This window comes from Haemorhous mexicanus, chromosome 23 (genome assembly GCF_027477595.1).
Source record: "Haemorhous mexicanus isolate bHaeMex1 chromosome 23, bHaeMex1.pri, whole genome shotgun sequence".
Classification (NCBI taxonomy): Eukaryota; Metazoa; Chordata; class Aves; order Passeriformes; family Fringillidae; genus Haemorhous; species Haemorhous mexicanus.
Genome location: NC_082363.1, coordinates 6,435,155 through 6,459,320, shown reverse-complemented (window position 1 = coordinate 6,459,320; position 24,166 = coordinate 6,435,155). Strand labels below are relative to the sequence as shown.

Below are 24,166 nucleotides of genomic sequence, written 5' to 3'. Positions count from 1 at the left end.
ATATATTTTTATATAACATATATTATATATATTATATATTATTTTATATATTATGTATCTTTTTATATTACATATATTTCTATATTTCTATAAGTATAAATGATATCATAGATATAAATTATAGAAATTAAAATTATTTTAAATGAACTTATTTAAAATTAAATTATTTTAATCTATTATTTATATCTAAAATTACATAAATTAATATATTATATGTCACAATTAATGATTGTGATTATTTGCAATAAGTCACAATTATTATTGTGATCCCACCCAATCACAACTTTAAATTATTTCTGTTAACTGGAGTTTGCCCCCAATTCCCTAAATCCAGTTGAAGCCTCACAGCCTCATTCACCTCACCCAAATATTCCATATTTTACCCCAAAAAGAACAGCCACACTTCCTCAGCTTCTCTTCTGAAACCAGACCAACTTAAAGGTTTTTTTCATTTTTATTGGATGCTTCCAACTTTATAGCTAATAATATACAGATATTCAGATTTTTCATTGTTCCATTCACATCCTCACCGAGTTCAGCCATTCTGTCACATTGAAATAAAATAAAATAAAATAAAGTTAAAAAAAAAAAAAGCACAACTGAAATAAAATAAATCAAATAAATCCAAAAGCTGGAAAAATACATTATAAACTTATCTTCAAGAAACATTCTCTTTATAATTAAGAACCTACTTGTAATCATTAAAGTAGGATTTAAAGAAATTTGAATTTTTAAATAGGTGGCTTTTGTGTATATTTTAATTTTATATGTACAAGCCCAAGCAGTATCTCTGCCTACCTGTGACAGAATACCTGAAAAAAAACCCCAAAAAAAAGACACTGAAAAGGAGTTTTTAAACAAAGAAACAAACCAAAAAAGATCAAGACTCATTCTCCAAAATACAGTATCACCAGAACTTTGAACATGCTCCCCTCATCGTAAGGCCTAAGAGACAGAGGTGCTTTAATAAAAGCAGACAGTGTGAAGAAAAGTCCTTCCACTTTTCTCTTCAAACTCCTGGAGCAGCTCGTCTATCTCGTTCTCCATGTCTTCTGTGTGCTGGATCTGCAGGAGAGAACAACACCTGAGCGACCCAGCCCCGGGGTGAGGGCAGGCAATTCCAGTAATCCCAGTTTGGGGGTGCTGGGAATCTCCCTGGGCACAGCTGGGCTCTTCTGCACTTACTGAGAGACCCGGAATTCCCAGAGATCCTGATTGTACTGAGATTCCCAGAGAGATCCTGATTTTATTGAGATTCCCAAAGATATCCTGATTTTACTGAGACTCCCAAATGATCAGACATTCAGTTTTTATAGAACAGATATCCTGATTTTACTGAGATTCCCAAAGATATCCTGATTTTACTGAGATTCCCAAAGAGATCCTGATTGTACTGAGATTTCCAAAGAGATCCTGACTGTACTGAGGTTCCCAAATGATCAGACATTCTGTTTTTATAGAACAGATATCCTGATTTTATTGAGATTCCCACAAGCACAGATATCCTGATTTTATTGAGATTCCCAAATGACGAGACATTCTATTTTTACAGAACAGATATCCTGATTTTACTGAGATTCCCAAAGATATCCTGATTTTATTGATCATTCCCAAAGGCACAGATATCCTGATTTTACTGATCATTCCTAAAGGCACAGATATCCTGATTTTATTGAGATTCCCAAGGACACAGATATCCTGATTTTATTGATTATTCCCAAAGGCACAGATATCCTGATTTTATTGAGATTCCCAAAGATATCCTGATTTTACTGAGATTCCCAAGGACACAGATATCCTGATTTTATTGATTATTCCCAAGGGCACAGATATCCTGATTTTATTGAGATTCCCAAGGGCACAGATAGTCTGATTTTATTGAAATTCCCAAATGATCAGACATTCTGTTTTTATAGAACAGATATCCTGATTTTATTGATCATTCCCAAAGGACACAGATATTCTGATTTTATTGAGATTCCCAAGGGCACAGATAGTCTGATTTTATTGAGATTCCCAAAGATATCCTGATTTTATTGAGATTCCCAAAGGCACAGATATCCCGATTTTATTGATCATTCCTAAAGGAATGGATATCCTGATTTTATTGATTATTCCCAAAGGCACAGATATCCTGATTTTATTGAGATTCCCAAAGGCACAGATATCCTGATTTTACTGAGATTCCCATGAGCACAGATATCCTGATTTTATTGATTATTCCCAAAGGCACAGATATCCTGATTTTATTGATTATTCCCAAAGGCACAGATATCCTGATTTTATTGATCATTCCCAAAGAAATGGATATCCTGATTTTATTGATCATTCCCAAAGGCACAGATATTCTATTTTTATTGATCATTCCCAAAGGCACAGATATTCTATTTTTATTGATCATTCCCAAGGGCACAGCTATCCTGTTTCTATTGATCATTCCAAGTGATCAGACATTCTGCAGACTGCAGGGGTTTTCTGGAGCAGCAAGACAAGGCAGCCCCAGTGCTGGAGTCACATTCATCATTCCTGCCCCATCTGGGAACCCCCCACATCCAAATCCAAGGCAGCAGAATATGGAAATTTGCCTTTTGAGGTGGATTTTAGTGGAGCAATGCAAGCTGCAGGGGTTTTCTGGAGCACCAAGCAAAGGCAGCCCCAGGATTGGAGTCAATCCATCATTCCTGCCCCATCTGGAACCCCCCAAATCCAAATCCAAGGCAGCAGAATGTGGAATTTTGCCTTTTGAGGTGGATTTTAGTGGAGCAATGCAAGCTGCAGGGTTTGGAGCCCCAGGCAAGGCCACGGTGGCAGCCCCAGGTGCTGAGCTGTACTCACACACTGGCAGAGCTCACAGATGAGGAATGCCCCCAGCGTGGCCTCCTCGTGGTTGTCCTGGATGTCCACGTTGATGACGTGCACGGGCTGACACGTCTCCTGCTCCCTGGAGTTCAGATCTGAACAAAACAAAGCACAGCAGCAAAATTTGGGGTGGAATGGGGTCTATTTTACACAAAAAATAATAACTGAAACAGGAATTAGTAATAAGATTTTAAAAAATACATAGGTGTTGTCACATTCAAATATTCCAAAGTATTTTTTCGAATTTATTTCATATTTCCTTAATAATAACTTCTATATATTCTATATTATTTTTATATTTTATATTAGATATCCCATATTTCATAAATACAAATATATTGTATAGATATTTGTATTCAAATATTTACTATATATTATTATTTATTTCATATTATTTTCTATTATAAAAATAAAAATAATTTTAATTTCTAAATCTGTATTTTGGTATGTATTTAAAATATTTTTATAATATATTTTAATATATCATATATATTACATTATATTGTATTATATGATATTGTCTTAATTATATATAATATAATATAATATAATATAATATAATATAATATAATATAATATAATATAATATAATATAATATAATATAATATAATATAATATAATATAATATAATATAATATAATATAATATAATATAATATAATATAATATAATATATTGTATTATATTATATCATATTATATCATATTATATCATATTATATCATATTATATCATATTATATCATATTATATCATATTATATTATATCTATTGTATTTTTATATATCATAGTCTATATTATATTTTATATATTGTATATTATATTCTGTATTATATATGTGCTATTATATTTTTATATATTTTATATATTTTCTTCCAAAAAACAAGAGGTGGATTTTGAAAACACATGAACTCAGGTTTGTGAAATGCTCATGGCAGTTTATTTTCCCTGCTCAAAAGAATTTATTGCTTCTCTTTGATGATCTTTAAAGATCCAGACTCTCCAAAGTGAAGAAGGAGTTGGGGCTTCCTCACCTGGAATGTTTTAACTGCTCATTTTTTAAAAAAAACACCAAAACAGGGATTTTATAGCACATGAAATATTGGAAAAGAGCAGGAAGATGGATTCTACAGCACATGAAGCATCATAAAAGAGCAGGAAGATGATTTTAAAGCACAAGAAGTGTTATAAAAGAGAGGGAGCATGGATTTTAAAGCACATGAAGTGTTATAAAAGAGCAGGAAGATGATTTTAAAGCACAAGAAGTGTTATAAAAGAGAGGGAGCATGGATTTTACAGCACATGAAATATTGTAAAACAGCAGGAAGATGGATTTTAAAACACATGGAGTACTGTAAAAAATCAAGAACATAGATTTTACAGCACATGAAATGTTATAAAAGAGCAGGAAGATGGATTTTACAACACATGAAGTTTTATAAAAGAGCAGGACCATGGATTTTAAACACATGAAGTGCTGTAAAAGAGCAGGAAGATGATTTTACAGCACATGGGATATTGTAAAACAGCAGGAAGATGGATTTTAAACACATGAAGTGCTATAAAAGAGCAGGACCATGGATTTTAAACACATGAAATGTTATAAAAGAGCAGGAAGATGGATTTTAAACACATGAAGTGTTATAAAAGAGCAGGACCATGGATTTTAAACACATGAAGTGCTGTAAAAGAGCAGGAAGATGATTTTACAGCACATGGGATATTGTAAAACAGCAGGAAGATGGATTTTAAACACATGAAGTGCTATAAAAGAGCAGGACCATGGATTTTAAACACATGAAATGTTATAAAAGAGCAGGAAGATGGATTTTAAACACATGAAGTTTTATAAAAGAGCAGGACCATGGATTTTAAACACATGAAGTGCTGTAAAAGAGCAGGAAGATGATTTTACAGCACATGGGATATTGTAAAACAGCAGGAAGATGGATTTTAAACACATGAAGTGTTATAAAAGAGCAGGACCATGGATTTTAAACACATGAAGTGTTATAAAAGAGCAGGACCATGGATTTTACAACATGAAGTGCTGTAAAAGAGCAGGAAGATGATTTTACAGCACATGGGATATTGGGGAAGAGCAAGACCATGGATTTTAAACACAAGAAGTTTTTTAAAAGAGCAGGAAGATGATTTTACAGCAGAGGGGATATTGGGAAAGAGCAGGAGCCATCACTAAATTGGCTTTAAGAACCATGGAACCACAAGGGGAGGTTTGCCCTGGGAGCAGCAGGTCCAGCAGCCCTGCCAACCTGACACAGGTGAAGAGTTCACCATGAGGAAGACTTCTTACTTCCTCCTCCAAGAACCCCCCGAGCCACCTCAGAGCCCACCAACCCAACTTAGAGGACAATTGGGCAGCTCAGCTAATTAAAACACAAAGTGGGGCCAGGTAATGATGATGGGTTAGGTGTCCTGAAACCACCTGAATGTGTAAAACCTGTTTGGATGAACAGAGAGCAGGAGTTTGTGACTTTTGGGAGGTTACTCCCCATGTGTCCAGCACTGCAATAATTAAACCCTCCTGTCAGCATTAATTAGGTGCTGTCTGTGCTTCACCTGCCCAGGAGGGGTTTCATGGGGATAAACTGCTTGGGAATCCTGCAGGGAAGGCAGCTCACACTTGTTTTTCCATCAGCTCATCCCCAGCTTGCTCAGTTTCTGAGCTCCATTTCCAAACCAAACATGGAGTTTCCATGGATTTCCTGGCTGTGCACACACACTCTGAGGAGCTGCCAGCACCTTTTGGGGACAAGTGCTCAGCTCAGCCATCCCTTCTGTGCTGAATAAATCTCCATCAGTAACTGCAGCTCCTCTCCTCACTGGTGTTCCAGTAGTCTGGAGCTTTCCAGATTTCTGGAGGACTTCAAGGAAGAGGGAAAAAAAACCCCAAAATTAATTTGATTTATCAGTTCAAGCTCCTTACCTTCTACTACTTGATCATAGACTCTTTCTTCACACGTTAGGATCAAATCAAAAACGTCTTTGCAGTTCTGGAATCGTTCTGGCCGTGGCTTGATTCTCTTATTTCTGTCCAACATGTGTAAAATTCCATTCTGTGTGTATCTGAAGTTGCTTGAGTTAAGTATCTTTACTTGAAGGAAAGTCATGGTTTTCAGCAAATGAGCAGCATGAAAGGTAAATTATTAATTTATCTTTAAAATAAAATATTCTGTTTGTAAATCTAAAAATCAGTGACCACTAAAGATATTCCCAGAGTGTGACCCCCATCTTGCAGCTGCTTTTCACAACCTGCCACAGCTTTAAAAGGCTCTCAGAAGAAGAAGAACTTTTCTTGGGAAATTATTTTTATATCCAGAAATGCTGTGACCCCCCAGGCTGTGCTGCTCTGTGAGCAGGATGTCCTACATTCCTCCCAGCCACTGCTCCTCGCTCTTCAAAGGCCACCCCGAGGTGTCCCAGGTGCCACCTGCACAAAGCCCCACCTGGAAATGAGCATTGATGCAGCTGAAACTGCACAGGAAGCCAAAGAAACCATAAAAATACCCTGAGCTGCAGAAATGGGGAGGAATGAAGAGGAACAGTGACTTTGTGCCTGTCAGAGCCTCATCACTGTGTGAAAGGAACCTGTGATGCTGCTTGGGAGCTATATTTATGCTGCTGCTGTCACTTGGAGGCTCTGATTTTACATCCTGGAGCCCCTTTCCAGGCAGGGTTCTCCATCCCACTGTTTTCCACCCTTCTGGGGGGTGCACTTCCACTGGGAGCACTCCAGGCTTGACTGGCACATCAATCTGCTGGCTGGAGGGACACCAAACACCCTCTGAAGGGAAAGCTGGAGGGGTAAACTGGGAATAGCAGGAAAGCTTTGGATTGAGGAAGCCTGGGAGGGGATGCATCTCTGCCTGACTTCAGCACAGCTGTATTTTTAGGCATCTGAGGAGATATTTTTACAGTAAGGACAACAGCCTGTAATTTCTTGAGGTAACAATTCTGAGAATAAAACAATTTCCAGCATTTGTAGCAATATGTAAGAGGTCATCTGGGCTTATTTCCTTGCTGAAAAGGTGACAGACAGGTATTTCTTGTCAGAAAACACTCCTGCTATTTCTGTAACAAAGGACAAACAATTTCCTGCCTACCTTTTAGCAGGAGCTCAAATTCTACTGGCCAGATGTGCACCTGTGTGCCCACAGAGCTCCTGTCCAAGCAAAGCCTCCAAAGCTCTGAAATCCTTCAAGTGTTTAACTTCTATGACAAATTAAACCCAGATTTCTACCCACAAGAGTCTCCTTCATGTTGGAAATAGATTCAGCTCCTCTGTGTCTGCCTCACTGCACTTCAGCTACTTGTAATTTCAATTTGCACTGCTGGCTGAGTGCTGGGATGTTTACCACAATTAAATCTTGTCAATTAACCTGACTTCTGCTGCATTTCTTTTCTCCACGTCACTCCCAAGCCTTTTTTACTCTTCTTTCCCAAAAGGCTTCTCCTTATATTCTTAAGGAATTGTCCTTTACAGCCCAAAGCTCTCACACACCAGAACCCCTGTGAATTTTCCTGGGGTTTGTCATGTTTGGAAAAATAAAAACCACTTGGATGGAGCCATCTCAGACTTCTGGTTATGAAAAATGACTGTATTTTCAAAATACCACCTCCAAAATATCTGCCATTTCCAAAACATGCCAACATCTGCCCGCTCGGTTGGAAGGGGAGCCCTCCCCGGGCTCTGCACTCCTCATTTCTACATCACTGTAGAAAAGGGGGAAAAAAAAAAAATCCACAACATCCCACACACTTCTTTGGGTTCTCTTTTTTCCCTTTCTAGGATAAAATGTTGCTGGCATCTGTCCCCTCGCTTTCCTGAGTGAGCCTGGAGACAGAATTACGCAGATTCCCAAACCCACACAAGATTTCTGTTCCCAGCCCAGCTCTCTGCTGCCAACTTACAGCTATTTTTTATTTTTTCCAAGGGTCCATCTGCCTATAAAAGGAGACTGAGAGAAGCACTGAAGATTGATGGTGCTTTCCTGTTTGGTTGCCTGGAATCTTTTTCACCTGGAAAAAGCCAGGAAGGGGATGTGCACATTATTGATGTGCAGGAAGGCTCTGCACATTCTTATTCCAAGGTATAATAACCCAGATTTTTGCTCTTGGGGAGCTCAGGTGAATGCAGATACCATTTATGAATGGTTTCCACCACACTGGCAGGTGTTGGATCATTTAAGTCAGGTTCTGCTTTCCTCCCAACAGGTTTTAACTCCACTCTCCCTGTCCTGTGCATCCCTGCTGTCTGTTCAGGACAGAATTTTCTCTGATTTTCTGTCACATTTTGTAGCCCTGCCATGCCCAGGAGGACACCAGAACTTGCCTACATTTTCCTTCACCTAACTCTTGGCAGAGTAAATCCACATTTCTACAGAGTCCAGTTCAGATTTCAGCTCTAAGAGAAGAACTGTGCTGAACAGGTCCACAGGGTGGTGGAATTTGGGCAGGGAGACTCAGCAGTGGAAAGGATTGATACAAAAAGGAGATGTTGCAGCACAAAATTGGGGTTTTCCATTGTAGCTCATTCTATTACTGACTGTGCATTCTCTCCTTTGAGCTAAAGTTATCCCATACTAGCAATGAAGAATTATTTAAAAATAAATAAAAATAAATGTGTTTAGCTAAATCCCTAAAGCTTTCACTGCTTTTGCTACCCAAATTTAAAATTCCTGTCATGGAGAGCAGAAATGCCTTTTACCATCCAATGGATGAGTCCCTGCTCCAGATATCTGGGTAACCACCCCTGACCCTCCAAACATCCCTAATCCCTCCAGATTTTATCATTATCTGTCACTGACAGGACCCAAAAACCACTTTTAGCCACGAGCAGCAACCTAGAGATGGCCAAGAGATTCAAGTCTCTGTCCTGTATGATAAAAGAAAAATGATTTTACTGATCCAAGTATTCAGCAAGTTTCCTTTTAACTCCCACCTGAAGCTGAAGCTCACAAGTGAATTGAGCTGGAAGTGTTGGGGTATAGGAATTAATTATATAGATTAATCTATTAATTATATAGATTAATGATATAGATTTTAAATTCCCATCCCTTGAGTGGCCAAGGGCAGGCTGGGTGAAGCTCTGAGCATCCTGGTCTGTGCCAGCTGTTCCTGCCCTGCACAGGGCTGGAATGAGATGATATTTAAGGTCCCTTCCAAGCCAGGCTACTCCTGAAAATATAAAAGCCAATTTATTAAACTTAACTGGGCAAATGATACTTGCTAAAATGTACACACCCATTTTAGGGGGAAAAAAATAAATCTTTAAAGTAATGGCTGGCACCCAAAGCTTCTACATCTTCAAATAAATCTGCTGATTATTTCCTCAAGCACTGCATTTCTTCTTTGGGAAAAGCAGGAGCAGAGCAGAGTGCTTCTCCCCAGAGCACTGCAGGTCTCTTTTCCAGATCATCCTTATTTATTTTTCAGTATCTGCATGATAAACAGAACACCTTGTGGTAAAGTTTGTCTAGAACTTGGTATTTCCTTAATGAAATGTGTGAGGGGGGTGAGGCTGCCCAAGCATCTTCCACCCTCAGCACCAGCTCCTTTTAGAGGGAAAGAAAGCCTGGAATGGGCACAGGCAGCACCAATTCCACCTTCCAGGCACAGTGGTTATGGCTGCAGCAACTGCCCTCACTCCACACCCAGAGAACACAATGCCTGTGCTCTGGAATGGAAACTGGGCAGGTTGGGACAGAGCAGAGACTGTGCACAATCAGTGCTGAAAAATCTATTGGATTGACATGGAAAGAGAGCAGGAATCAGGGACAAATTCACAACACAATGCCTCTGCTCTGGAATGGAAACTGGGCAGGTTGGAACAGAGCAGAGATTGTGCATAATCAGTGCTGAAAAATCTATTGGATTGAAATGGAAAGAGAGCAGGAATCAGGGACAAATTCACAACACAATGCCTGTGCTCTGGAATGGAAACTGGGCAGGTTGGGACAGAGCAGAGACTGTGCACAATCAGTGCTGAAAAATCTATTGGATTGAAATGGAAAGAGAGCAGGAATCAGGGACAAATTCCTAATACAATGCCTGTGCTCTGGAATGGAAACTGGGCAGGTTGGGACAGAGCAGAGATTGTGCACAATCAGTGCTGAACCATCTATTGGATTGAAATGGAAAGAGAGCTGAAATCAGGGAAAAATTCCTAATACAATGCCTGTCCTTTGGAATTGAAACTGCAGTTTAGAACAAACCAGAGACTGTTCACAAGTCTTTTGCTGGTCCCTGACTTGATAAAATCTTAATGCTGAACCATTCTATTGGATTGAAATGGAAACAGAGCAGGGTGAGGTGGGATATTAGGAAAAAATTCCTCCCTGTGAAGGTGGGGAAGCCCTGCACAGGCTGCTCAGAGAAGCTGTGGCTGCCCTGGAGGTGCTCCAGGCCAGGTTGGATGGGGCTTGGAGCAAGCTAGAACAGTGGAAGATGTCCCTGCCCATGGCTCAGGATGAGCTTTAAGGTCCCTTCCAACCCAAAGCATTGTGGGATTCTAAAACATGCCATCCAAAATGATCAGGAAGATGCCAAGCTGGGCTCCATGACATTGCTGCAACATTTGTGCCTGCATGAACGAGCTGCAAAGAAACCTGCATTGTTTTTCCTAGTGAAGGACAAGCAGCCAGCATCTGTAAGCCATGAGCTGCAAGGATAAATCCAACTGCTCCTAGGAGCTGGTCCAACCAGAAATAACCACAAATAAATATAAATAACCACAAGGCAGCCCAGCCTGGCTGAGCCCAAAGCTGAGGGGTCTGCCCCTCCCACCAGTGAAGGCAGCAAACACCTGGAGTTTAGCCCTGAGCTCCAGTGCCAGACAAGGATTTCCCAGTGCTGAGCAGCTCAAGCTGTGTTTGGGGTGAGATTGGACAGATCCAGCTGCCAGAGGGAAGAGAGAGGGAGTAACGGCCAAGGGCAGGGGCAAAGAGGTGGAGAAGGGATGTCACAGCACTGGAGAATGACAAGGGTGACAAGATGACTCCAGGACGTGGCACTGTGTCTGACTGTGCCATCAAACAGCTGAGCCTGCACCTCATCCAAGTGGAAATTCAAGAGGAGTTTGGTTTGGATTGCTGGAATGCAGCGTTTGATCTCCTGGCAGCGAGTGACACGGAGATGTCACTGCTGCAGTCACTCCAAGGAGCAGCAGGAGAAGGGGAGGGCTCAGGGGGTCACACAGGACCTGGGGCTGCTCCCTCAGCTCTGGGAGGCAGTGCCAGGCTGGAGAGAGGAGCAGCAGAGGCAGGACTGGGATGGGGAAGTGTTTTGAGGAGAGGTCTGAGGGAGAGGAAGAATGAAACAGGGGCTGCAGCATCCATTTCCACACTGGCTTGGTGCTGCCACCCTTGTGCTGTGAAGCTCAGAATTTCCAGTCACAGCTGAAGGACCCTCAGGCAGAGCAAAGCACAAACCCTAAATCGATTAAAAACCATTTAATGGAGCACATTTGGGAAACCTGAGAATACAATCAAGAGACAGCAGGGCCACCTGGCACCAGGAGCCTGCAGAGAATGCACCACGCTGGGTGAGGTGTGCAGCAAACACTCCTAGCCTGCAATCAATGCCAGTTGAAGGAATTACAGTTGAAATGAAAATAGGAATTGGTTTGGAATAAAGAAAAAAGAAGGATAAGCATCCCTAATGTTGGCACAGAAGTTTTGTGTTCATGGGAGGGAACTTCAAGGCAAGAAGCATCGACTGTCACTTCGCTCCCCTCCCTCAAACTGGGATCAAAGTGCCAAAGAATGAAATCACTGCAGCTCTGAATGGATTTTACACAAGTCCTCAGCCTCAGACTGGATCCTGCAGTCAGAATTCCTCAGGACACGTTTGGGACTCACCTTGGGTAAGGAATAAACATTTCAGAGCACCCAGAAGAGACAGGATGGCAGAGGGTGGTTTGTGTTGTTGAAAAGCATTTGCTGTTAGATCTGAGTCTGCACTTTCTGCCACGTCCCACAGCTCAAACAGTATTTCAATAATAAATATCCAGCTCATATATTTTTAATAATTTGATGTATTTCCCTTTTAATGTGAATGAAGCCAAGATTAAAGGCAGTGTGATCAGAAGGCAGATGAAGAAGTGCTGAAAATTTGCTGCCTTTGAAAGGCCCAAGATTTTGTGAAGCATTTTACAATCCTTCATGGAGAAAAAGGGATTGGAATGCAGCCTGTGGCTGGAAGCATGTTGGTTTGCAGAAATGTGCCTCTCAGAAGCCTCTTTAAATCCAGTTTAAACACTTCTTTCCACCCTCATCCCTTCTCTCTATTTCTAGGAGCACTGAAGTGCTTTGTAAGACATGGTGAGAAAGAAAATGAGACTTGTTCTGCTCTGCTTTTGGAAGAAGTGACACCCAGGCCATGATTTCAACTATTTTTAACTCTTGCAAGGTTAGACTTCAAAAAAAAAAAAAGAAAATACCCAAATCCAACATAAAAATAATAGAAAAAAAAATCTCTCAACATTGCAAGTGGCTTCCAGAGACACAGCCCTGCTGAACACTGGAATGACAGCTCAGGAGAGAGGCTGACAAGTGCTTAGCAGTTCAAAATCCATGAAGAAAAACCAGATGAAAATGTAAGATAAAGACATGCATGAAGAGCTTACCTGAAGCAGAACTGAGGTCAGTTACTCCTCAAGACTGAGCTACACATAAAATATCACATGGGCATCCAAACTTCACCATGGAGCTCAGAGAGTTAAAGCTAGATCCCAGCACCAAGATCAGCACTAATTTCTGGGGGTTTTTTGACAGAAAAGAATCTTCAAGGGAGATGCACAGAGTTCTTCATCATTTCTGGAATTTTCCTCCTAACTGAAGCAGCTTTAGGAACTTCTTCAGGACATGTTTTCCACCCTCCCCTCAATTTTATAACCTCATGGAGCTGAAGAGCTAAAACTGGAATCCTGTCTGAAGTTAGGGAGGACAAATTAAAAGAGGAGGCAAAAAATGTCAGGAGCAGAGTAGGAGGCCAAGCTTGCAGGGTAGGTGCAGGCTGCCTAGAAATCCTAATTAAAAATACCCCCCCATCTGTGAAAATCATCTTTAATGTGAGGGTCACAGACACAGAGTGCTGAGGAAAGGGAAGAAATCAGCCGTGGAGTTACTCACATTGCTAAAGAACCCAGGAGCAACTCCTGCAGAATTCTGGCCAAATTTCCACTCGAACAGCTCCTATCCCTGGGCACAACATCAACTGCTGATGAAGATTTAAACTGAGTTTAAATTTAAACTGTTTAGCAAGTTTCACTCTTGACTAGTTTTCGCCTTCACTTGAAGGCAAAGCTCACCAGCAGTTTTGCTCTATTTTTGTTTCAGCTTTAAGGTCACCACCACAGAATTAGAATGAAGTTCTCAAACCCCTTCAGAGAGTTGTAAGGGGCAAAGCAATGATAAGGACAAATAATCCTGATGTGGGAAAGGTGGGTTACATATGCAAATACAAGGTGGTGGAAAGAACTACAGAATTCTGTTCCTGGTTTGTGCCTTCCTCAAACCAGGAGCAGAATTCTCTACTGTTGTCCTAGAAATAGCAGAGGAATGTTTTAAAAAGCAACATTCAGAACACTATTAAATGGTTTGGGGCAGTCCTCCACTGGGGCTCAGGGAATTTAAATGCTACATTCTAAAAATTCAATGGGAGATGCTGATACTTATTTTAACTCTAAGTTTTAACTGCCACAATCTAAAAGGCTTTGAAGTGCTTCCATTTTAGATCTACTGTAGCCACCTACTCAACTGAATCTGTATTCCTGGCTCCATTAATCCCCTATTCCTGGGCTGCTGCAACTCCACATATCCCTCCAAGGTACGAGAGCCTGTGCTCTACATTTCACTAATTAACTGCAAAGAAGGTGCTTTAATCTCTGCAGAGTGGGTTTTTAAGAGCTGTTCCCCCTCCTGACAAGTGAACAGTAGAGGTTCAATGCATCTCTTCTCTCTAAGCTTGCTCTGGGTCAGGTCCAGCAGTGCAGCAGCCCATTTTTGGTCTGAGGCCACTGCTTTCTGAACCTGGGGGTTGTTTAGTTGGGCAGAGGATGTTCCCTCACAGCCACAGTGTCACTGAGCAAGGAGAGCACCCAAACCTCAGGTGTCTCCTCAGTGGGACATGGAACAAGCTCAGGTGTCTCCTCACTGGGACATGGCACCAAGCTCAGGTGTCTCCTCAGTGGGACATGGCAACAAGCTCAGGTGTCTTCTCACTGGGACATGGGAACAAGCTCAGGTGTCTCCTCACTGTGACATGGGAACAAGCTCAGGTGTCCCCTCAATGGGCTATGGGAACAAGCTCAGGTGTCTCCTCAGTGGGGACAAGTTCAGGGGTCTCCTCAGTGGGACATGGGAACAAGCTCAGGTGTCTCCTCAGCAGGACAAGGGAACAAGCTCAGGTGTCTCCTCCCTGGGGACAAGCTCAGGTGTCCCCTCAATGGGCTATGGGAAAAAGCTCAGGTGTCTCCTCCCTGGGACATGGAACAAGCTCAGGTGTCTCCTCAGTGGGACATGGGAACAAGCTCAGGTGTGCCCTCACTGGGACATGGAACAAGCTCAGGTGTCCCCTCAATGGGCTATGGGAACAAGCTCAGGTGTGCCCTCACTGGGACATGGGAACAAGCTCAGGTGTCTCCTCACTGGGACATGGAACAAGCTCAGGTGTGCCCTCACTGGGACATGGGGACAAGCTCAGGTGTCTCCTCAGTGGGACATGGGAACAAGCTCAGGTGTCTCCTCCCTGGGACATGGAACAAGCTCAGGTGTGCCCTCACTGGGACATGGAACAAGCTCAGGTGTGCCCTCACTGGGACATGGAACAAGCTCAGGTGTGCCCTCACTGGGACATGGGGACAAGCTCAGGTGTGCCCTCACTGGGACATGGGGACAAGCTCAGGTGTCTCCTCAGTGGGACATGGGAACAAGCTCAGGTGTCTCCTCACTGGGGACAAGCTCAGGTGTCTCCTCAGTGGGGACAAGTTCAGGAGTCTCCTCTCTGGGACATGGGAACAAGCTCAGGTGTCTCCTCAGTGGGACATGGAACAAGCTCAGGTGTGCCCTCACTGGGGACAAGCTCAGGTGTCTCCTCACTGGGGACAAGCTCAGGTGTGCCCTCACTGGAACATGGGAACAAGCAAGGTGTTGGCAGCAAGACTCAAAATTTCAGAGTACAGATGATGAAAGCAAGGCTGGGAAACAGAATAAGCAGCTCAATCATATGGAAGCACCCCTCCTTTAGTACCCCCATCCCAAGCCCACTCCAAGCCCGTGAGGAGAGCAGCCCCTCCCACCCCACAGGTAATTCCCATCCCCTCTCTGAAGTTATGCTCACCCAGCAGAACTGAGAGCCCCTGGGACACAAAAAATCTATTCCACAACTCGCTGATGAGAGCAGGTCTGCTTTTGGTTAAAGCCTTTACCCTCAAAACCCACTTCTGGAAATGGAGTTGCTTTCTGTGCTGCCAGTCTTCAGGCTGAAAACCTTAAATTATCTGGGAATCAAAAAAGCAAAGTCACAGAGGCATTTGCTGTTGCCCTATTTCCCTTGCAGTGGCTTTTGTTTAAAGCTCCTTTATCCTGAGAAAAGGTTTAACTGTTACACTGCCAATATATTTGGGGAACACAGCAAAGCATGGAGCAGAACCACAATGGTGACTCCAAATCATGCTGAGAGGGGGGAACAGGTTGGCTTCCTGTTGTTTTGGTTTTTTTCTTAAGTACTGCCACATTCAGCACAGCAGCAGTGAAGGATTCAAAAAGGAAATCTCAAGTCGTTGGTGCTTGTTAAAATTAATTCTCAGTTCAAGGGATTTTCTTTGAAGCAGTTCTTTTAATCAGGATATGGCATACCTCATTAAGATGGGTTTGCAAGATTTTCCTTTTCTCTATAGGCAGAGGGATTAAAAAAAAAAATCAAATAAACCAGCACATCACATGTGATATATTAAGACTACATCCTACATTTTGAACTTTAAAAAAAAAGGATCCTTGTTGAAAAAACCTCTAGAATGAGTTCCCCAAGTTTTGTTTGTGGGTTTTCCTATTTAAAAAAATCAACTTTAAAGACAGGTACTTAAAAATAATGCAGCTGGGACATTTTTAGTAGTGTGCCTAACCCTGCTCACCTTTGCTCTCCAGGATTAAATGTTACTGGGCCCTCCTCTGTCCATTCCTTACAATCAACTACAGAGTTATTTTCCTCGGTGCACAGAGCAAATCACATATCACAAAATCCTCAGTGAGAAGGGTGAGCTCTTTAATGAAAGGCATCCTCTCTCCCAGAGAAAGTATTCTGTAAGCCTTACCTGGCAGTTTGTCTGAGCTAAATACAACATTAAAGTCGAGGTGGTCGCTCTTCCCAAATCCAAACTCAGGACAGTCTTTGCACTGAGAAGGATCCACAGTGCAGGGGAGGCAATGGACAATCTGAGGGCATTGATGTGTTCATTCAAGAGCTAAACATGGTACCACACTACAAAAGAGCATTTGGGATGTGTGCATTGAACTGGGTAACAATTTACAAGGGAGCATTAGAGGCCCACTGTTAAAAAAAAAACCTCCTATAAACTTAAATCATTTAAAGATTCTTAATGCCAAATAATGAATTACACCTTTCAAGGATGAACCACACTGGATTTTTTAAAGAGGCCACGCCACAGGGATACAGTTCTTTGTCTTTCCTAAGCAGATCATTGTACATCTGATCATATGTTGTTTTGAAGTCATAAACATTTGGCTTGTCCGGGGCTGGTCCTGGCAGTTTCACGTGAGTCCCTGTGCCAAAGGATCGCACGCTGAATCCTCGTTTGCTGAAAGACACAAGCAAGGGGGAGGAGACAATTAGACTGCATGGACCTGAAAATGAAAATGCTGAAGAATTTTAGAGTGAAATTTAAAAACACCTCTGAGCCAGCAGCAGCTGAGCAACCAAACTGCCTGGAGTTGCCACTGTGTATTTTCCTTGCAGTCACAAGCTGAACTCACAGGGAAGCACCTCTATTTGACAGGAATTTTCTTACAATTATGGTACACAGCTATCTGGAAATGTCATTTGTGCTTTCCTTTTGCATCCTGGATTTACAACAAACCCCTCCTGTATTCATGACAGCACAAAGATGGTTTTCTCTTGATACAAATAACTGTCCTGCTGAGACTCTTGGCCTAAGTGCATTATTCCTCTCACTTTGTTGCCCAAAGTGTAATTTCATTAGCCCAGGACAAACATTTGTGTGCCTGCCCCTGAAAACCATGCAGTGCAATTACCTTTACACGAGTGGGGCAGATGTTCTGCTGGCTGCTCTCTAAAACTGCTAAACCAGGGATTACTTCATTCCATTCTTATGAACAACTCCTTGTTTAATAGTTACAATTAAAGAAAAGAAGCAGCAGGAACCTGCTTGTCTTTAGGAGCAATGTCAAAATGTTCTTGCTGATTAAACCTCAATACCTCCTTTAGTAGTATTAAAAATTACAGCAATCTATGGAATAATGGGACAAAAAAGAGATTTTCTGGTGTCTAAAGGACAAAGTGACACGGTAAATTAGGGTTGCTATCACCATTTGGGTCTGTAATGACAACACAGCTTGAAACAGCAAGACCAGGAGTTGAAATAGCAAGACAAGGAGTTTATCCATTTTTTTAAAGACTCACACTTTCAGCTTGAATGATTTCAGCAGAGACTGAATGAACAATGTGAGAACAAAAATCAAGTGATGGCCCAGTGCCTGTGCCCCCAGACCCCCAGAAATAACCCCAAACTTGCAGGGGAGGGAGCAGAACTGGGACCCAGACTGCCTGCTCTGCACATCCAGGGAAATTCAGCAGAAGACACCAACCCAAATTGTCTGTTTGCCTTCAAAGGTGTCCCCAGGGTGACCCCAAACACTTCTGGGCAGAGACTGTGATCGCCTCCTGCCCCAAGCTCAAACACAACTCTGAAACCACCAACACTTATTTCCTCCAGCTCCTCCTACAGGAACAGCCCCTCCTTTCCCTTTGCTTGCTTCCCCACACTTTTTTCCTCCAGCACCTATTTATAGATGTCTCTTTCTGTAAACAGACAAGATCCATGAGGATTTTTTGCTTCTTTCTGCAGGACTGGTGACTGAAACTGGAGAAAAAAGTGCAATTTTTCTGTCCCTCCCAGCCCTCCATCACATGTAACTGGTGCAGTTATGAGTCACTGTTCATTTATTTTCCCTGCAATACTTGCAGATTCAAGTTTTGATTCTGCTGCTTCTACTGGATGTGGAGAGAGACATAATATGTACAGAAGAAATTGCAGTGCTAAAAAATTCATGTTTCAATTTGATCTTTTCTTCTGTGGTTTCATCTTTTTTCTCTTTGGAACAGGTCTGCTTGGATCACACACATCAAAACCTCCAACTGCTGTGGAATCCCTGAAGTTTGCATGATCTCATATAAAACAAATCTGAAATCTCTGACATTCAACACATCAAAAATTGGTGCCTCCAAGGCCCATGACCCACTCAAAATGATTTCCTTGAATAGCTGGAATATGAGTTCCTCACATGGAATTTCATGTTTTGTACCTTGGTGAGTGGAGGTGTCAATTTTTACACTATTTATGCCCCAGGTACAATAAAATCATCTAAAAACATTTCAACACATTTCTTGCAACAGCTGGGGCACAGGAAAGGGAAAAATGCCTGCAGAGAGCCATTAGTCAGGAGTTTTTATTAAATATTATTCAGCTTTTATTAATAGCTGGACACATCCAGAGCAGTGAATCATCAGGTGTTTGTGGCAATGTGGCACACCTGTAAAAATGAACAATTCCTACAAGACAGTGGGTTTGGGTTTGACCTGGTAAAACTACCCAGAAGATGGGGGGAAAAAAAAAGAGCCTTGGCACAAAAAGTGAAGAGTAAGACAGACTAACAGACTGTCTTCTGAAAATGTGGAGCTTAAACTTTAGCAGACTAATGGTGACCTCATTTCAGGGAGTTGTTTCTATTAATACTATTAAGGCTGGTGTAGATAAACTCCAATTTAAGGACAGAGTGAGTCAGTGCCCAGATCTCCCTGCAGCACTCTGCTCCCCCCTCAGTCCACAGCTCATCACAAAGGGTCACCCAACTTTCCCTCCAAAGGATCTCAGAGCTCACTGGGAATAATTCTGAAATCAAAAACCAACCTGGACTGCACTGACTGGAAGTAATTATTATTATTTCTTCTGGCAAAAGAAATAATAATAATAATTTGTGCAGCTTGAGACATGAACTTCTGTCCACACCTTTCTTTTATTTCACTGTTATTTGGGGATCTCACACATTCTTATTAAAATGCTTTTCAGTTGATTGTATCTTCCTTTCCAATGGCTGTAGGAAATATTGCTAAATATTAAAGCAAATGTAATAAATCCTGACTCAGAGTGGTGAAGGATTTCAGGGGACAAATTATTAATTTGACCACATCCCTTTCCACAAGAGGTAGCAGAAAAACAACCAGCAATCTTTATAAGTTATTTAAAAAATATCTTATGCCACCCAATCAATATAAAAAAACCACCCCCCAAAACAAGCCCACCCTGCTGAGCAGCAGGACAAAAGCACTGTTAACTCACTTTGAGTACTAACAACTTGTAATTTGCATTATCACTACTAAGCTGTCAAATGAAAGTATGCTTTAATATAAAAATGTGGAAATATCTCCTTCTTGGGAGGGGGGGGTTTATTAATTTAGGATTTCTTAAATTAGGCAATACAGATGTCAATCCCTCCCTGCATTTTGGTGCTGACAGAAGCTGTGAGTAAGAACTTCTGGCAACAGCACAGGGGCAATTTAAGTTCTCTTACACCTCAATGTTGAACTACAAGTCTTAACATCAATATGAAACAAAGTTTTTGCTACAGAGGTTGCAATATTTTAATTTCCCTGTTGCCACTAAGATCTCATGTTCAGACTCTTAATTTCCTAAAAGTTAGCTTCCTACAACAAGGGATGTGTGGCAGAAGTGTGCATCAGCATTTTAGAAATTTTTATGGCCAGTCAGTGACACAGAGAACCTGAACTCAGGAACTTCCTTCCCAAACAAACAGAAATGTGGAAAGTTTGGCTGTAAGAGATTCACCCTTCTGCCTTCCTCCTCTGAGGGAGAACCATGGCCTGAGTCTGCAAGCTCTATGACAAAATATAAAATAAAAGATAAAATCACTTCTAGGACCTGCTGGTTTTGGCTGGGGTGGAGTTAATTTTTCTCCCAGCAGCTGCGTTGTGGATTTGTGTTTGCAACAGGGGAATGTTTTTGTTATTGCTGTGCAGGGCTTCCACAGCAGCCAGGCCTGCTCTGCTTCTCACCTCACCCCACCCCAGCAGAGCAGGGAAAGGCAAATATCGCAGGTGAGCAAGTCTGACCCAGGGCGGGGTCACACACAGCCACTGTGACAGCCCTAAGGAGGGCCCGTGGCTTTCTGCACGGCTCTTCCTCCTCCCCTCGGCTTCCTCGGCCCTGGGGTGATGGCTCTGACTCTACCAACAAACTCCAGACAGCCCTTCAGGCTGACTTCTGCTGGGAAATTGGAACTAAGTGTTTAAAACTTGGTTAATTACAAAATATTCGAGCACAGGCTGAATGCTGGACCCCAGACTTTGTTTTCCAGCAGCACACAGATTTTGTGTTGTTCAAAGTCTGGTAATCCACCAACAAAATACCTTAAAATTTCCTAATTCCTCAGCTTCTTCTGCTGGAAATTGGAACAAAGTATTTAAAACTTAGTTAATTACAAAATACACAAGCACAGGCTGAATGCTGGACCCCAGACTTTGTTTTCCAGCAGCACACAGATTTTGTGTTGTTTAAAGTCTGGCAATCCACTAACAAAATACCTTAAAATTTTGTAATTCCTCAGCTTCTTCTGCTGGAAAATTGGAACAAAGTGTTTAAAACTTGGTTAATTACAAAATATTCGAGCACAGGCTGAATGCTGGACCCCAGACTTTGTTTTCCAGCAGCACACAGAATTTGTGCTGTTTATCTTGTCATCCACTAACAAAATACCTTAAAATTTCCTAATTCCTCAGCTTCTTCTGCTGGAAAATTGGAACAAAGTGTTTAAAATTTGGTTAATTACAAAATACACGAGCAAAGATTGAATGCTGGACCCCAGACTTTGTTTTCCAGCAGCACACAGATTTTGTGTTGTTTAAAGTCTGGTAATCCACTAACAAAATACCTTAAAATTTTGTAATTCCTCAGCTCCTTCCTCTTTTAATCATGTGTTCTTTCTAACTGCATTGCAACACACTGCCCTGAAGGGGTGAGGCAGCCTGGCCCGGAGCCAACACAGACATTTTCCTCAAGTTCACTGCAAATGGGCTGTTATTTCTTTAGAGCAGCACCAGCAATTCATCTCTGCTTTGCCATTTATGCTACTGCTGCTGTAACTACAAAAGGTGTTAACAAAATAAACCGTTTTCTAAATAAAGCTTTGTCGCTTTTAAATTAAAATCTCAAGGGAGATGAGGCTTTTAAAAGCCACCCCTGCCACGTTTGGCAAACACCCGTCACACCGGAAGTGATTTATTTCTGCAAAAACACGGGGCAAGGAAAAGGCCAGACACCAGAAGTAAATTTAACTTTGTCCCTAACACTCAGCTTTCGATTCAAACTCAGTTCCAGCATTATTAGAGGAAAAACAATGTCCAGTTTTCACAGGTAACAGGCGATGCCAAGAGTGAGCGGGAAGTGCGTGAAATGCTGTCACAGTAAGATGGCTGCCAGACCAAATGCTTCCATTATTTATTCCTTTCAGAGCTTTTATTTTTATTTACATGTAGCACAGAGCTCACACACACTTGTTTTGCTTACTATGCCATCAACGTGTATTTCTAATGTGAATGTTTCTTTGCGTAACTTTAATAATAAAATAAACATCCTTATCATGTTCCTGCAGTGCAAAGGGAAGATTTAGGGACACGATTTTAGGCAGATCAGGTCTCTCCTGTCCATCTGTCTGTCCCGAGTCTCCCATCTCACCTCTTCAGCCAAGCTGAGAGCACTGGGAGTGCTAAACAGATTAACACTTATAATCTCAAAGACATTTAGCGTTCTGAACTGAATGTTCTGGTTCTCCCGTGAGAGGAAAGGGCTCCCTTTCAGGGCACAGACTGGCTCAGTTTTCACAGAACGTTAAGGGGTGAGAATGGACCTTAAAACCCAACCCATGGGCAGGGACACCTTCCACCACCCCAGGATGCTCCAAGCCCATCTAAGCTTGACTTGGACACCCCCAGGGATGGAACAGCCACAATCTCCCTGGGCCAGCGTTTTACCACCCTTTTTACCACACTAAAAAAAAAAATTATTCCTAACATCTAACGTAAATCTCCCCTCTTTCTCTCTGTACCCATTACACCTCGTCCTATCACTCGAGCTCCTGACGAAGAGTCCCTATCCACCTTCCCTGTGGGCTCCTTTCAGATGGACTCAAGGGAAAAAAAAAAAAAAAAAAAAGAAAAAAAAAAGAAAAAGAAAAGGTGGGGGGGAAAATCAACTGGGAAAAAAGGGAACATTTTAAGTTTCCACACGGCGAGGCACAGGCCCGGCTCCACCCAAATGCCCGGCCCGTGTTTCCAGCACTGGGGCCACAGCTCCGTCAGGGAGGGCCGGGACCCCACCGCGGCCTGGAGCGGGGCGCGGAGCAGGCGAGGTGAAAACGGGGTAAAAAGCGGATAAAAGGGGGGTGAAAAGGGCGTACAGACAGGGAGGCAGCAAGGTGAAAAGCGGGTAGAAGCGAGATGAAGGCAGGGTGAAGGCAAGGTGCTGCCCCGCAACCACGGGCCTGCCGGGCCGGGCGCGGGCCCCAAAGCACGGCTCCATCCATCCGCGCCTCCCTGACAGCGGAGCGCCGGCGGCACGGGGGGTGAAGCGGGCAGCAGCGGTTACCTGAGGATGTTGTGCGCCTCCATGCTGCGGTTCTGGTTGCTGGAGCACACCACGGCCACGCGGAGCGGCGCGGACGGCATGGCGGGCACGGCGCTGGGGCTGCCCGCGCCTCCCTCCCTCCCGGCCGCCGCTCCACAAAATGGCGGCGGCAGCGCGGCGGGCGGGGACGGGACGTGTCAGCAGGGCCCCGCCGCGGCCAACCGCGGCACGGAGCGGGGGAGGCGGAGCGGCCGCCGGGAGGGGAGTGCCGGGAGAAGGGATCGGAGGGTGCTGGGATGGGGGGAGTGGAGTGCCAGTGGCCGGCGAGCTGTGGAAAGCGTAGGGCGGTGTGTGGAGGGAGAGGGTTGTGCCGCCTCACGCCCGAGTTTTTGGCGATAAATAATATATAAAAATTGATATTTTTATAGATATCGATATATAGATGTAGATAATTATGTATTTATAAGGTGTTGGTGCTCAGAGGAGAAGATTTATGAGGAGCGTGTGAGGGGTTCTTCAGGCTGGAGGGGGCTGAGAGGAGACCTCATTCGTGAGGGGAAGAGGAGGGACAGGCACTGATCTCTGTGGGGACCAGGGATGGGACCCCGGAAACAGCTGGAGTTGTGTCAAGGGAGGTTTAGGTCAGATTTTGAGAAAGGTTTTTTTCCCAGAGGGTTCTGGAGCACTGCCCAGGCTCCTCAGGGAATGGTCCCAGCCCCAAGAGCTCCAGGAGGGTTTGGACAATGCTCTCAGGGATGCACAGGGTGGGATTTTGGGGTGTCTGTGCAGGGTCAAGGAGCTTGGACTCTGATCCTTGTGGGTCTCTTCCAGCTCGGGATGTTCCATGGTTCTAAGGCTTCTCCTTCACCTCATCCGGGAAGGGAACGGGTTTGGGAAAGTGTTCGGATCCCCAGGAGAGGCTGAGGGAGCTGGAAAGGGGCTCAGACTGGAGAAAAGGAGGCTCAGGGGGGACCTTGTGGTTCTGCACAACTCCTGACGTGAGGGGACAGCCAGAGGGGATCGGGATTTCTGACATGAGGGGACAGCCAGAGGGGATCGGGATTTCTGACCTGAGGGTACAGCCAGAGGGGATCGGGATTTCTGACATGAGGGGATCGGGATTTCTGACATGAGGGTATCAGGATTTATGACATGAGGGATTTTGATTTCTGACATGAGGGGACAGCCAGAGGGGATCGGGATTTCTGACATGAGGGGACAGCCAGAGGGGATCGGGATTTCTGACATGAGGGGATTGGGATTTCTGACATGAGGGTATCAGGATTTCTGACATGAGGGATTTTGATTTCTGACATGAGGGGACAGCCAGAGGAGATCGGGATTTCTGACATGAGGGGATCAGGATTTCTGACATGAGGGCACAGCCAGAGGG

The 24,166-nt window shown here is 43.2% G+C and overlaps 1 protein-coding gene across 1 annotated transcript; it reads right to left on the bottom strand.

Annotated features, from left to right (window-relative positions):
• Positions 1-435: 435 nt before the first annotated feature.
• On the bottom strand, positions 436-22,955 carry SSU72 (SSU72 homolog, RNA polymerase II CTD phosphatase). Its single transcript, XM_059866451.1, has 5 exons — positions 22,795-22,955; positions 16,552-16,695; positions 5,806-5,945; positions 2,836-2,954; positions 436-1,065 (listed from the first exon to the last, which is right to left on the bottom strand). Exons 1-5 carry the CDS (start codon positions 22,872-22,874, stop codon positions 964-966), a joined length of 585 nt encoding a protein of 194 aa, XP_059722434.1. The 5' UTR covers positions 22,875-22,955; the 3' UTR covers positions 436-963.
• Between the last annotated feature and the right edge of the window lie 1,211 nt (positions 22,956-24,166).

What these genes read in the sequence shown, in the direction of transcription:
- SSU72 (XM_059866451.1), bottom strand. Translation starts at nt 22,874, where the DNA reads ATGCCGTCCGCGCCGCTCCGCGTGGCCGTGGTGTGCTCCAGCAACCAG. An exon ending in CTTAGGAAAGACAAAGAACT is followed by an intron (nt 5,946 to 16,551) that starts GTATCCCTGTGG and finishes AAGCAACTTCAG; the next exon opens with ATACACACAGAATGGAATTT. An exon ending in TCTGTGAGCTCTGCCAGTGT is followed by an intron (nt 1,066 to 2,835) that starts GTGAGTACAGCT and finishes TCTCTCCTGCAG; the next exon opens with ATCCAGCACACAGAAGACAT.